Below are 16,093 nucleotides of genomic sequence, written 5' to 3'. Positions count from 1 at the left end.
AGCAGCGCCTGGTGTTGAGTCTGATCCTGGCAGTGAGACACACAGCTTCTTGTTTAAGCTTTGTTATCAAAGTTGTGCAGCAGACATGAGACCTGAGAGCTCCTCTGTCGACCTACCACCTTCTGCTGTCTCTGGAGACCTCAATAACATGTCGTGCACGATGTTCCTTTAAGCTGTGTATGTAATTGGGCAGCTGTTGGGTTTAATCACATGGATTTGGTGCACCAAGTAAAATGGATCAGAGCAGATTGAGATGTGTGCTCCACTTTGCTCTGCCCTTCCCCTGTCTTTATTACATTTTCTATTTTTAGGAAATCCCTTTGGCTTTTTTTCATATGCAGCTCTTTGAGTCCCTTTTACAGATGTTGTCCGTATGATTTATAGGTGGTGAGCTGTGTTTGTTGTCAGGTGTAGTGATGCCTCCACATCAGTGTAAATTATCCAACATCTGGTATCATCAGTTTGTTATGATGGGTGAGACTCTCTTTGTACTGAGGAAAGGGCAGCAGCAGCACGCACTCTGTGCTGTGCTCTCGTTTTAAAGTGAATCCTGCTGCAAACATCGTCTTGAAAAGATTTCTGCAAAGCTAATAATAATTGTAATTTCATATGAGCCAGGTATCGATCCAACGATGAACAAGAGGAGATTATGGCTGTAAATCAACACGTGCTTACAGTGGCTGAGAAGATTCATGTATTGTTTTTATGAAGGACTACATGATATGTGGTTATTAAAGGATAAGACTCTATATTTATTTATATTTTAGTCTTATCATATCTTATCATCACCCTTACTACTTGTGATGTTGTACATTTGGGGCAATCGTGAGTTTGTCTTGTAATCGGAAGGTTGCCGGTTCGAGCCCCGTCTCCGACAGTCTCGGTCGTTGTGTCCTTGGCAAGACACTTCACCCGTTGCCTACTGGTGGTGGTCAGAGGGCCCGGTGGCGCCAGTGTCCGGCAGCCTCGCCTCTGTCAGTGCGCCCCAGGGTGGCTGTGGCTACAATGTAGCTGCCATCACCAGTGTGTGAATGTGAGAGTGAATGGTTGTAGTGTGAAGTTTGGGGTCACAGGGACTAAGACTTCTCTCACCCCAACCAATCACAGCAGATGGCCCCGCCCCTCCCTGAGCCTGGTTCTGCTGGAGGTTTCTTCCTGTTAAAAGGGAGTTTTTCCTTCCCACTGTCGCCAAAGTGCTGCTCATAGGGGGTCATATGATTGTTGGGTTTTTCTCTGTATCTATGAAGCGCCTTGAGGCGACTTTTGTTGTGATTTGGCGCTATATAAATAAAATTGAATTGAATTGAAGTAAAGCGCTATACAAATACAGGCCATTTACCGTTTAAATATTCAAAAGACAAAAACTTGTAAACTCTCACCTGCAGACAATATCTGCATGTGTGAAATATTAGTAAAACAAAGCCGAGTCCTTTCACCGGCTTTGTCGCCATATTTAAATCATATTTCTAAAGAGAACATTTTCTCAATGCAAAAACAGAAAAAGGATCTCTCAGTAATATGATCAATAATATAATACGCTGTACAGATTGAACTAAAGCACAAAACAGTCTTTGCTCTGTCTTCTTACATCAATATGAGGCGAGACAAAAACAGCTGTGTGGTGTGTCTTCATGTTAATGAGTTTTTGTGCACATGTTTGTATTTTTTATTACATATTTTATATGAATTAATATGTAAATAGTGCAGCTAAAGCCTCAAACTAAATATGGTGTGTACCTCCTGTGCCCTCCTTGCTACAGGTATGATTGTGGCAGAGCGTGGAGCAGCATCAGCAAACAGTCAAATTTGAAGATGAATTAACATTTCAGATAAATAACAGTGATTCTTGAGAGAGGGGACAAAACAGGCAGATAAAACCCAATTTTGTGGTTAAAAATATGCATACAAGTGTTAACCAACTGCCTAAAAGACAAACCAAGGCAATGTTTATACAACTAAAGTATGATTTAGCATTTTTTATACATATTTATTTATTTAAATGGTACAACACATTATCAGTACCTTAAAAATCTATTGTCCACAAGCAGGTGTGATAATATTAAAATACAAATAAAAATATAAAATTAAAGTAAAATTAAACATCAAGGCTCTCGTCACTGAGTATTTAAGTCAATACCTTATATAACATCAAAATATGACATTGAAAATTTAAATTCGTGTCCAGAGTTTTTGTCAACACTGTCAGATTTTTTTTAAAAGTACAAAAAAATCAGGAATGATTGTGGGCAGCTTACACTCTGAGGACCCCTTTACCACTTCCTGTTTGATACACATGCCACGAGGTCACTGCTGTGATAATTTGTTTGTTTTTATTTCATTTATGGCACACCTTTCTGATAAAACTCTGTGTCACAAACATAGTGCGTCAACACCACAGTCGATGTAATCCAAGATTTTATTATTTTTTCTTGTAAAAACAGCCTCATTTAGGTAGATCATTGAGGCCATAAGCAAATGATGAAAAACAAGATGGCTTCTGTCAGAAAAACGCGTGTTATGAGAGAAAGTCGGGTATTGTGTCAACACCATCAGATTTTTGCCTGATGGTGTTGACCCTTTTTCTAATGGTGTTGACAAATGTCACAAAAGTGTGCTATTCATCAATTACATTAAGTTATTTTTACTAATATTTCAGTCATATTACTTCTTCTGTATTTTACTGATATTTCTGCTTTACAGATGTGTCAAATATTATCAAATTTGCCTTATCTTGAATCTCATTGTTTATGTATACATTATTAATCCTGTAGGAAACTGCTCAGTCCTCTGCATTTAACCCATTCACTCAGTGATGCAGTGGGCAGCTATAAATCCAGGATGGCCGCTATTCGTTGGGTTTGAACGCCCAACCTTCTGATCATGTGGCATCTACTGAGCTAGCTGTGCCCGAGAGCTGTTCTTTAAGTGATGATGTATGATTCCTGCTTCTCTGTGTTTATTAAGCCTGTTGTGCTGTTAAAATGTTTTAATGCTTTTTATCTTGTTCTATTTAATCTGAACAAGCCCCTAAAAACAGCCAGTGATCACTGTCAGCCTAACCATTGCGAACCTTCACGTTAACTTTTATCAAGTGGAAAAAAGTTGGCGTTCATCCTCCAGCTTCACTGTGTTTATGCTAACATAGCTGTGTAGCTAGCGGTCACGTAGCACAACATTATATAGCAGCTAGCCCAACTTCAGTAACCCTAAAAACATCACTGCTGTTTAGTTTTCTGTCTTCATTTATGTTGGAAGTGACAGCAGAGCTGGTGAATCATGTTCAGGTGGAAACAATCTAACTTTAACTCTGTTAAATTTCATATATTCTGTTTCCATGGATGCCTGGATGTTACCCCTGGTAGAGCCTCACTGATCATTTTATTAAAGATGAAAGAATTTAGACCGTTTGTAACTCTCAGTGATGCTGCAGAGTTCCTTTGACTTTGGGATCTGCAGCAGAGTTTGGACCTGGAAACGGCTAATGACATCAGACTTAATGCATAATTGTGTTGTGAATATTCATCCTTAATCTGTGAAAAAGCATCAGGTTCAGAAAAAGAGAAAAGAGAAAAGAGAAGGAACAGGGAGGATCAAAAAAATGGTAAATGGCCTGCATTTGTAAAGCGCTTGTCTAGTCCCTAAGGACCCCAAAGTGCTTTACACAACCAGTCATCCACACATTCACACAGTGGTGATGGCAGCGACACTGAAAAAAGAAGGAGAGAAACAATGAACAGCCAGCCTGAGTTGAAGAAAGAGTTTCTCATAAAGGGAAAGATGGAGAAATAGAGTGAAAGAGAGAAAAATAAAGAACACCAGTGATCTGAAAGGTTTTGGAAACAAGCACAGAGACAGAAGGAGAGAAAGTCCAGCAGCGTCTAAACACAACCACAGAGAACTTTAGGAATCAAGGAGGAGCAGGCGGCAGGTGAACTATTAAGATGCAGAACTTGACGTGTGCAAAAACAGAAGTGTTACGATGTGTCTTGTGATATTACAAAGGTTGTTAAGGTTTAATGGTCAATTTGAAAGAAATAATATCTTGTTTTCTACTCGTGTGTCACCACCGTCAGCACCTTGTCAACTCCATAATATGGAGTTTTTGTTTATTTTTCTCTTTTGAAGAACCATATAGTTTCCTCCCTCATAATCTTCCAATAAAAATACTTAATTTTCTCAATAAATGCTGCTTAATATGACTGTTTCTTATAGAGATTAAATACAAGCTTCTGAAAATATGTCTGACTGTAACTCTAATAATAAAAAGCCAAAACAATCTTACTTTTAAATGTGGTTTAATTACTTTGAAAACATGTGTGCATAAACAGTAGAACAGAGAAGCTGCTAATAGTCAAAATAGCTGAAACAACTTAAATTAAAATATATTTTTACATTTCTTTGTGTCTGACGGTGTTCACAAAAACAGAATTTATTAAAAAATGTTACACCTGGAGACCAAAACATGGTGAGACAGCCACAACTTTGTGTAACAATTATATGTAAATATGTTTTTGTGTTTTGTCCCTGATCTCAGGAATCACTGATAAAAATGTGCTTTTAAGTTAAACTTCAGTCGCTTTAATGTTCTTTGTTGCTGAGTGAAATAAATGGCAGCAGATGGAAATATATAAATTCTCTTCACATTGGAGGTGATTGAACAGTTGGTTGGATTAAAAACTCCCCCCAGCTTTTTTCCAGCAAAGCTTTTACTGGTGACCCAGTTCATTGTGCCTCCCAGTGTCCGCTGTCCCAGCTTGCATCCTGCCTGTGCAGCCTGTGCACCTTTGCACCTGTGAGCAGAGCCTCCGTGCTGCCCGTTAGGCCGGCCTTTGGTGGGATTTTCGGATGTGTACCACTTTTTCTAGCTGTCGACAGCACAGACTCGGTCATCCATGACAGCTCCTTCATCACCATCTATCTTCAGGTCCCTGAGGAATCTTTAGAGGGGGACCATCTTCCTGATGTATTCCCAGATGCTCCATGTTTCATCCCAGATTGTTCCTCTGGCTAATCCTCGCCCTCCTCTTTGCTCCAAGGGCCTCGAGACGTCGGCTGGAGACCTCCATGCAGTGTGAGGAACTTTCTGTCTCGACATCAGTGGCATCTTGTAACTGTTGGTCCACGCTCACAGGCCGAGCGACATCCTAATGTCATCCATGAAAAGCAGGTGGATGATGGTCCCTCCACTCCTAAATCTACATCTGTACCCACACGCAGTGATGAGCTGGGGGGTGGAGCCCGGTGTAACACTGTTCATTTTGTTGACCAATCATTTCCATCATAGTTTTCATCAGCGACCTTCTTACTCTGACGAAAGCAAACGAATGCACGAGGACAGAAACTATGATTTTATGACTTTTATTAATGAATACCAACGATATGAAATTATTGTTTCCATCCAATCAGACTAATTACAGTGTGAGCGATGGGTCAGCTCGTTGCGCAGTAAGGTTAGACAATCTGCCTCACAAACGCACAACTTCTGCTCAGTTTCTACTGCGTGAAAATGTCAAAGCTTGGAAGGAAGAGCAGACGTGTGGACACATTTTGATGTTTTTGAACCATAAAAAACATGAAAGACTGTTACACTTAAATTTGAGTTAACCAAATAAAACGTAGATTTAATGATATTCAATCAACTTAAACTAGAACAAACTAGATCTGACTAAATCAAACTGTCACTGAACAACAGCAGAGAGTCACCTTGGTATGTTTTGATGATGACCTCCAGTGTTTTCTTCCACAGTCCCGTGGAGCTCCTGATGAATGTTCTTAGTCCTGCACAGTGCCGAGCTTTCCCACATATGTGTGTGTGGCCCGGAGCCACAGTCTGTCCACGCAGGGCCAAGCTTAGTCTGGTTCCCAGATGTTCTTCCAGCATTGCTTAAATCCAGCTGTGGGCGGGTCTGCCCTGCTACTGTTCCATTTTCATGGCCTGTGTTTCTGTCTACAGCCTGAGCTGCGAGCCTCAGTTATCTTGTTTGACCTCTTTCATGATGATGTCATGAGTGCTTTCTACACCTCAGTTAACCCTGGTAACATCCATGTGGGCTCCCCTCATTTTGGCTGCTTGCATCCTTGGTCCTATATGGTTCCAGGATTATTGTTTTCAGTCATAGTGGCAGTGGGAATAGTGGGTAGAACACTGCTTACATCTGAAAGCATCTGCTCAGAGTCGTGCTCCTGGCTGGGTGGCTACCTCGAGTTTGGCCACACCCATTTCTTTCACCCCAGTAGAAACATCTGTCATTTCAGGAGGCGGGGCATCATCTAGTTCATTTACTCTGTTGCACCAGTGCTGGACCATTATGCTCATACTGCTTACTGTTACACACTGTAGCCTCTGGGTCTCCAGCTGTAATAGTAGCTGTCTGCTGTTGATGTTATTTTAATGGGCTACCAGGTACTTATGGGTCAGTGTAAATGTTGGCTTTCTGCTCATCCATGGCTTCAACACGTGTTGCACACGACCCCTCTGATTGGGTTGGCAGGCCTCGTAGCATTCCATCCATCCCATATTGTCGGTCGCTATGCATGTGTGGCTGGTTGCAGTAGCCCTCTTCTCATCAATGTGTGCTGATCCGTGAACAAATACACACCTGAATCATTACAAAATGCAGTCTTTAAATAACGATTTCATTTACAGTTTAGACCAGAATGAGGCAGACCTTCCTCACAGGCTCACGCTCTGAGTGTGGGTCCTTCTGTGGTCACTTCTTTGTGAATGAGGCAGAAACTCGGCTGTTTGAACCCGTGCCATAAACAGCATGATGAGATTATGGAGGTGATTCATTAGCTTAGCTTTCCAGTTAGGGTAACATTGAACGTGTTTCTCCATTAATGCACTAAATATGTATCGTCATGATTCAGTATTATTATTATTGATGTTATCATTATGATTTAACTTATGTTAAATACACAAATGTGCATGCACACAGCTCTGCACTCTAAACACGAGTTCTGAGAGCAGCAATACTGAAACAGACTGAGTCACTAGAACAGAATAGAACAGAGTAGAATAGAACAGAATAAAATAGAACAGAATAGAATAGAATAAAATAGAATAGAACAGAATAGACTAGAATAGAACAGAATAAAATAGAACAGAATAGAATAGAATAAAATAGAATAGAACAGAATAGACTAGAATAGAACAGAATAAAATAGAACAGAATAAAATAGAACAGAATAGAATAGAACAGAATAAAACAGAACAGAATAGAACAGAATAGAACAGAATAAAATAGAACAGAATAAAATAGAACAGAATAGAACAGAATAAAATAGAACAGAATAGAATAGAACAGAATAAAATAGAATAGAACAGAATAGACTAGAATAGAACAGAACAGAATAGAACAGAATAAAATAGAACAGAATAGAATAAAATAGAATAGAACAGAATAGACTAGAATAGAACAGAATAGAACAGAATAGAATAAAATAGAATAGAACAGAATAGACTAGAATAGAACAGAACAGAATAGAACAGAATAAAATAGAACAGAATAGAACAGAATAAAACAGAACAGAATAGAACAGAATAAAATAGAACAGAATAGAATAGAACAGAATAAAATAGAACAGAATAAAATAGAACAGAATAGAACAGAACAGAATAAAATAGAACAGAATAGAACAGAATAGAATAGAATAAAATAGAATAGAACAGAATATAATAGAACAGAATAGAATAGAGTAGAATAGAATAGAACAGAGTAGAACAGAATAGAACAGAACAGAATATAATAGAATAGAACAGAACAATATAATAGAACAGAATAGAACAGAATAGAATAGAGTAGAATAGAACAGAATAGAACAGAATAGAATAGAACAGAATAGAATAGAATGCTTTTATTGTCACTACGCACATGTACAATGATATACAGTTGTATAGGTCTCAAGAAAAAAAGTAACAACATTCTGACTTTAAACCATTTTAGCTGATAAAGTGTTCTACGTATCTGCTTGTGCTCACTAGTTACAGTAGCCAGCATCATTCATCCCTGTATGGAGCTGTGCTCCTGTTTCTTTCTTTAGACTACAACCATGAAATGAACTCCCTGTTTAGAGTTTGGGATTCCTGGTTCGCAGCGTACGGATCGTAGCAGGCGTGGGCAAGTCATTTCCCCACGGGGCCACATGAGAAACTGGGTCCGTCGTGGTGGTTCGCACCAATAAGTTGAATCAGTTTTGCTGCATATTAATTTGATCTGTTTTAAACTGCTACTGGCAAGAGAAGATTTTACAGGCAGTAAAAATCTGAAATGCAAACCTTTGTCACTGTTTAATCAACATTCCCATTGTGCGTCATGTCCCCTGCCTGTCTGAGCGTGCAGTTGCCTGCATTGCTGCCATCTCTGCTGTGACGTCAAACTCTTTTTGTTAACCATGATAAGTCACTGAGCCATGTTGTGGGCATCGCAGCTCTCGCCCAGAGTGAGGAGAAAAAGTCTGAATCATTTCTTTTTCAGCTGAAGCTCCATCGATCCATCTTTTTACGGTTCGTCTGCAAAGGGGAATATTCTCAAAGGCTTCTGTTGTCTCAGGGCGTGTCAGCACAGAGTCCACCTAACACTCTTTGGTAAACTCCACCTGAGAGCATGGCTTCTTGTTTTATGCAGTTTTGTTTGGCAATCACAGAGCTGGTCTCGAGTGCTCCATCTCTGGCGCTGTAAATCTTTATAAAAACTCTGCTTTTCCTTTTAAAGCTTTGCTTGCAAATCTTCAAATGTCCAATCGTGCTCAGCACCAGTGAATTGCTGTATTTCTCTGGTTCTCTGGTGATTCAAATTATAATCCTTAAACGCAGCGATCGGCTCTCAGCACACAGCTTTGCCTCTGGCGGTCAGGAAATACTTTTTTCAGGTGTAGCACAACATAACATTGGTTCCACCACATTTCCAGTGAAGCTGCTTTCACTTGTATATATGTACATGCATACATCTAACAACAAAGGAAATGGTACCTTCAAAATAAAAGAAATAACGTTGTATTGTGATTTCCCACAAATCTCAATAAACAATGAGCTCGTGTTTGACACACAGTGTTTCTAAGACTGTTTGGTTGATATTCTTGTGTTTGAATCCCCACGTAGGCCAGTCAGGGGCAAGGAAGGATCGAGGGGGTGTAAATGCCCAGGACGGGATTATCAGGTTGATACTGTGGCAGTCTGACATGGAAAGAAGAAAAATAGAAAAATAAAATGATATAAATGAAAAAGAAAGAAAATAGTTTCCAGATGTGTATAACAATAATGATATGAATGTTTATTGTAGTAAAACACATTTAAGAGTTAAAGGGCTGAAACTCTCATTTGTTGGTGAAACATGATTTACTGTACAGACAAAGTAACCATGTTTTGGATACATTATTTATGTATTATTTTGATACAATTCAAAATAATTTGGTTTTCTATTAAAATATCTTTGGGTGAGATGAAGAACTTTCAGATATGAAGAAATGCAAACTTTGAAAAAGGCTGTAATTCCACTAATAAACCAGTTTTGTTTGTGGTGATGTCCTGAACTGTGGAAAGAATAAAACAGACATCGGGGGGAGGCCTTCTGCTTAAATAAATATGTACTGCTTAAGACACTGAGGATTTAAGTGACTCGGAGGCATAGTTGGGGTATCATGTTGAGGCTGAAGCAGGGGAAGTGTGTTAGCTTGAGCGTGCCACCACACTGGAGTCCGATCAGCTCCGCCTGGATGTTTACAGGTGCTGATTACTGAGCAGTTTGCATTGTTGAGGCGTCTCCTTCACTTTCCTCGTGCAGCTTGAAAAAGTCATTGAGCATGTTTTGACTTAGCCATCGCACCTCAGTGTGATAGGCACCCAGAGGGCGAGCGGGGATCTAAACCACTGGCCTTGAGGAAGCTAACCGAGTGTTGGCCGGCTCATTAAATGTTCAATATTCAGGGATTTACTGCATAGTGTTTCCTGGTTTATGATGCAGTGATTGGACGTCTCTCTCTGCATCTTTTCCCAGCATCTTGTTTGTTCATCGTGCATCACACCCACTCTGTTGTTGTTAGCATCATACGTTTGTCCAAATGCAGTTTCATGTCTTTTGTGCATTTCAAACATCTATCTGCTCCTTCCATGCATTGATTGAATCCTCAAAAGTTCCTGTTTAACACATAAAGTGGAGTCAAATCTATGGATGAAAAAGACCAACTGTGAAGCATCAGTCAGTGCTCTTATCCACAGCAAGGGAGTGTGTGATGAAGTCTTTCCATCAACTGTGCTTTTAAGTCAGTGGCACGCTCACGTACAGCAGCAGCAGTGATTGTGTTCGTGAGCTCAGGCAAACGTTTGAAAATGCACGAGACGTCGTCGCTGAGCCGACTTCGATATCTCTGGTAAACACAGGTTTACCAGCAGCGTCTGCATCCCACCATGTTTTGGTCATTTCTTTTAGGGGTTTGCTTTAACCCTTTAAAACCGGTCGGAGCAGCACGCTCTGTTTTCCGTAACTATTTTTAAATCCCGGTAGCGCTGCAACCACGTGAGCTAGCGCAATAATTTTTTTTGCATATGAAACCGGAGGAGTTGTACTTACATCTTATGCCATCAGCTTGTCCTCGGTCACAGTTTCCTTCCACATATAACTTTGCAAAAACTGCATAAAAAGCACTTGCAGCAACAAAAACATAATATTCCAGAAACACGCTTTGCTGATCCGATCAGCTGTTTGTAACACTTCCTACGTCCATCAGAGCGAACTATCGCATGTCCGCCATGACCTGCCCGAAACCGGAAGTGACGTCATTTTCGTAGAAATATAGTTTTTTACCATCAGGGCCTCATGAGCCTATACTGCTGTTTTTAAAAGTTATCTTTGACTTCATGACTTTCTGTGTGGTTTCTGGGATGCTTAGGACTCATATTGCACTGCTGGAAATAGTTTATTTTGATGCATATGCTGCTTTTTTGCAAATTTGCATCATAATATTTATTTTCGTTTTTCCTGCAGTGTATAAAAATTGGTGTATTTCAAAAATAAAACTATGAAGAAACTCAAAATAAATTTCCTGTGGTGGGAAACTATTTTGTGCAACTTTTTTGTATTTACAGTTTTAAGGGATAAGCCTCTTAAATTTCTCTAACTAGAAATATATGTTAAAAAAACAAAAACGATTTTCAATTTTTTTGTAGTTTATTGCACTTTTTTGCAATTTATGTAATTACTATGCACTTAATGCAGACATATTATTAAAATTTAGGCTGTAATGGTTGTATTGATGTATAGCAACTTGAAATGCTCCCAAAAATGGCTCCACAGCATGTAAACATATAATATAAGCTCTGGTGGACTTGGTTCTATGGTCGGTCTTAAAGGGTTAATTGGGTGAACTCAGACTTGCATCCATCTGCTTCGCCCTGACTGGTCGAAGTGGACAGGGGAATGAAGTGATTGGTGCTTGCAGGGACACCGACTGCTGCGCTGCATTATGGGGTTTGTAGTATGACTGGTGTGGGTGCCACATACCCCCCAGCCATTAATAATTGAAATATGAAATTATATTGTGGGTTAGAGATAACTGCACTGTGGGTTAAATGTGGCCCGTGGGCCTCGAGTTTGACACGTCTGACTCAGACCTCGGAGGGTTAAGTGGAAAAAGCCTTTTATTATGATCTATGCACAGTAAATGAAATGCATTTGTCAGAGAGCTAAGCACTTACTGCTATTGCTCATCAAAATTGTGCACGCAAAAAGTTGTTTTCATCATTTTTGGACAGCTGGTAATACAGCAATACGCCCTGTTAGCTGCTGGATGAGAGCACCTGCTCACAACATGAAAAAGACCAATTAGCGCCTGGCTTCTTTACTAAAACAAAGCTTTTTGTTGCTGCACCCATTGTTTAAGGTGACATTTGTTGTTGCCACTGACAACTAGGTGTGTTGGCAAACGAGCCAGGATGGAAAGCTTTCAGATTCCCACGTTTAAAGACATTTAGTGAGAAAAGCATCGTTTCTGTACACCGAATGTGGGAATATTGTAAAGCACTGAGCTAAGAATAAATGTCCTTTAAAAACAAACAAAACTTACATCATAACCAAAAGTGCACCTTTCATTTTTCTCTAAAGTCTTTAGAGGATGAAAAATTAAAAATCCAACGGATGCACATTCCTGTTTAATTATTGTGGTCAGAGATGCACGTTCATCGTGGTAATGAGTGTGAAGGTCAGGTTGGGGGCATTAAACCAAATCTTCTTTGGGTCGTATGTATATATATATATTTGCCTTTATGTAAACTCGTGTGTGGATTAGAGAAGAACCTGCTGGAAACAGAATGGCTTAAAGAAAACATTAAATCTAAAATAACTATATGATTGACGGCTGTGGTGAGTGTACAGTATGTAAGCTTCTGCCCTGAACCGCAGTAGGAAACACTGCACACGTGTAAATATTTCAAGTGTTCACAGAAAATGGCACTTTAAGCCTGTGAGTGTCAACACCACTCATCTCTAGCAGCTCGGTGTCGGTCTGCGCAGAAACACGTCGTCGTAGCACTTCTGTGAACGCGGCCGACAACCATCGGTCTGTGGCAGTCGATGTAATTCTGATTTCAAGAGAGATTAAGTGTTCCTTCTCTGCTCACACTTGTTTGGATGTGTTCATAGTCGGGGTTCATTTGGCTATAAAATTCCAGCGTCTGAGCCTTACATGGAGATTGTGAGTCAGCTTCAGAGGATTTTCAGTTATCCCGAGCCATGGAGCAGCTTTGCAGACAAATTATCCTGCATCCATAAGTCTCTCTGACTGACAGCCGGGCATTTGGCTCGGGACCGAAACCTGTAAACAACAGCCGAGTCTGTGAGATGCACAATTTGCACACGGAGAAACTTCCTGTGCACTCACACAGCACTTCACATCACCTGCCAATTTGAGAACATGTGTCAGAATATTAAAGTATCGTTGGTTTGTCTCGCGTCTTCAAAGCTGTCAAGGTTTCATTGTAAATGTGAGGACTGAATGACGGAGCGGAGGCTTTTAAAGGTCTGTGCTCCTTCAGAGCAGAGCTGCTGCTGAGGAAAGGATGGATACAGATGGAAAGAAAGGTGAGTTATTTAGTGGGAATCCAGCAGGATCGACGAGACTTCTGATAGATGAAGACAAATAGCGTTGCATAATAACCCCAGTTCTCGTGGCGGCGTTAAGATGCCAAGCCGCTGCTCTTATTTCCCAAACGAACATGTGCAAATGTGCTGCGGCTCAGCCGTAATTTAAGTCTTGGACAAAACAGCGTGATCCACTTTAGTCACACTTGAAATCAGGATTAGAAAAATCTCTTGGCGAGTGATCTGAGAGAAGTCAAATCAGGCCAGTCGAGATTCAGTGGGACACCCGAGAAGAGAGCGAGCTCACGCTGTCGATTCCGCTGCGCTGTTTTCAACCAGATGGATAGCCAATCGCAGCTCCAGATGTGCTTCGAATCCATCTGAGCACAAAGGAGGATGACATCCAAAAACAAAAGGGCCTCGCTCTCACTCTGAAGAGCGAGTGCCACACTGATTGAAAGAGTGGAGGGATAATTGCAATCAGGCCGGTGCCAGTTTTCATTACGTCCTCAGCCGCGGGTCTTAATGCAGCCGTGCACTCCAGCAAAGCAGAGGCTGTTGTTGTGCGACTCGGGGCTCTTCTGGCGAGCCGGGTGGATCAGATGAAGACGGCACCGACAGCTTTAGATCGCTGGACTCTTAATCTGCTCCTGTCTGTCGGATGTGATGTAATCTCCCAATGTGGGATTAAAAAGAGCACGCACAAACACAAAAGCAGCCCCGCCGTTTTCTGTGCAGCTTTCGAGGGTCACTGCAGGGGTTAATAGACTGTTTGAGGCATCTGAGGAGTGAGGCAGTCGTGTTATTTTCTCTCTAATTCTTGCTTTAAAACTTCTATTGACAGGCGGAGGCGCACTTTAACCTGAAATGTTTAACGTTATCCATTTTCCATTGTTACAGCCTGATCTATAGGATGGCAAGCTGGGAAGTGCAGCATCTGAATTGGTGGTGTTTTGTCTTTTATTCCCAGATAATTGTAACGGCCCTCTGGTATCGGCGCTGCCCCATTCATCCTTTCAGAGCTCGTCTGAGTCCTCCGTCAGCTATGCTGCCTACAACGCCAAGCTGAACAGAAGAGATGGTGAGTACAGTGAATGTTCCTGCATTATTCAGCATTTCTAAATGCTTGTAGTTAACAATAACCATCGAGGTAACAGAGCAGAAAACACTCAGCTGAAGTGTTTTTATAGTGGGTTTATGGGTTGTTTTGGAAGGCGCAGACAAATAAGCTCTTAAGACTTTCTGAATCTATCACATGCAGCCATATAAAGGGGTCTGTTTACCTATTTGGAGGAGATGGCCCCTCTATTGGAAGCAGCGATGAGTGGGCCGAGAAACAGGCACAGTCGCCATGGCAACTTGAGGCACTGACTGGATGGTTTTTTTGCCACAGACTGTATGTAAAAGATGTGCACTGTGACATCACTCCTGCCTGCCTGCATACCTTACAACTGTCAGTGTCAGTCGTAACGTAGGCTAACACATGTTTCATCATGAACATCATATATGTGTGTATGTACACGCACACACTAACCAAGCATCAGTAATCATCAACTAACATCTATAGAAACAGCTGTCAGAGGTGGAGCAGGTCACCTGGTCAGAGTATCCTTGGATCAGTGCATTGATCAGAGTGGGAATGCTGGATACAAAGTACTGAAGCACTGGGAAAAGAGCTGGTTTGATCTGGTGACTGTAGTAGCGCTTTGAGTGGGAAAATGCTGTAGAAGAAGCAATCCATTTACTTCATCCATTAGCAGAATTACTCACCCCTGGAAGAAAAGAGCAGTGTAACTGAACCGTCTGCAAACGTCACCGATAACAATAATAGATGCATTTATTAGGGGTGCAACGATACACAAAATTCACGGTTCGATATTTTTTCGATACAAGAAAAAATGTTCATGCTTTTTTAATTTGTCATTTATTAAAATTATAAATATATATTTTAACTCAAAAAGTACAGTTTTTAAATTTAATGTTGCTGAAACAACAAAGTAATAAAAAAATAAATATATCTGATGGAGAAATCGCTCATCTTTGGAAAAGAGAGTTTATTACAGAGAAATGGCTGTTTCCAAAATAAAAGCTATACTATACGCTTCTTCTGGGCTATATTCTCAGCAGCATATTAAACATATCAGGTCCCCATAAGGAGAATCATGTGCTAACGGCTGTCTAAATGACTCGGGTAAAGTTTGTAGCATGCGTGCTTGTTGTTTTTGTCTGCTTCCACTTGTCTTTGCACGAGGATGATGTCGGAGTAAATGTGCAGTCATATTCGTTGTGTTCCCACTAGTGCTGTCAGCGTTAATCTGAAATGACGTTAACGCCACAACACGGCAAATCTCCGTTAACGAGCTACCGCGGATCGCCCCGTGCGTGGGGCTGGACGGCCAACACGTTAACGAGCTAACTGCGCTAACGAGCTAACTGCGCTAACGAGCTAACTGCGCTAACGAGCTAACTGCGCTAACACACTAGTTCCCACCCATGTAATTGAACATTGCGTGGCACATCCAACATACTGTTTTACTTTAGTCCATGACGCGCTTACCTTCAGGGTCATACGTCACATGAAGACCAAAATAGTTCCAAACGCCAGATCTGAATGAGGGTGGGGGAGGTTCAATTTGCCATGTTGCAACGAGCTTAGCTTCTGTCTCGCTAGCTTGCCCTGCGCTCAGTGGATCTGCGCTCGACAGTGCAGCACAGATCCACTGAGCGCTCAACACAGACAGCACCGTCAGAAGGAAAGTTGATAAAATAAATTAAAAATGTTGTATTGTTCGATACATATGCTTACTGAACCAAAAGCACTGTATCGAACGGTTCAATATCGATACGAGTATTGTTGCACCCCTAGCATTTATAGAGTTGACAATGAATATTGTGGCCAAACTCAAAGTAGCCAAGAACACAACTCCCCTGGCAAAGTCCCATCAGATCTACCCAAAGCTCTGCTATCACTGAAACCAGCGAGCCCTTAAACTTATCACAAAAAGTAAAGACATTTCTGT

The 16,093-nt window shown here is 40.9% G+C and overlaps 1 protein-coding gene across 2 annotated transcripts in view; it reads left to right on the top strand.

Annotated features, from left to right (window-relative positions):
- Positions 1-16,093, top strand: part of cntnap5a (contactin associated protein family member 5a) — a 144,721-nt gene that overhangs the window by 18,083 nt on the left and 110,545 nt on the right. For both annotated transcript variants that reach the window (XM_087830168.1, XM_087830169.1), the window contains exon 2: positions 14,044-14,154. In XM_087830168.1, the coding sequence (XP_087686294.1) occupies positions 14,044-14,154 (111 nt within the window). The remainder of the gene's footprint in view (positions 1-14,043; positions 14,155-16,093) is intronic.

Source organism: Neolamprologus brichardi, chromosome 16 (genome assembly GCF_056152115.1).
Source record: "Neolamprologus brichardi isolate AB-2024 chromosome 16, ASM5615211v1, whole genome shotgun sequence".
Taxonomy (NCBI): domain Eukaryota; kingdom Metazoa; phylum Chordata; class Actinopteri; order Cichliformes; family Cichlidae; genus Neolamprologus; species Neolamprologus brichardi.
This window is presented reverse-complemented; position numbering and strand designations above follow the sequence as displayed.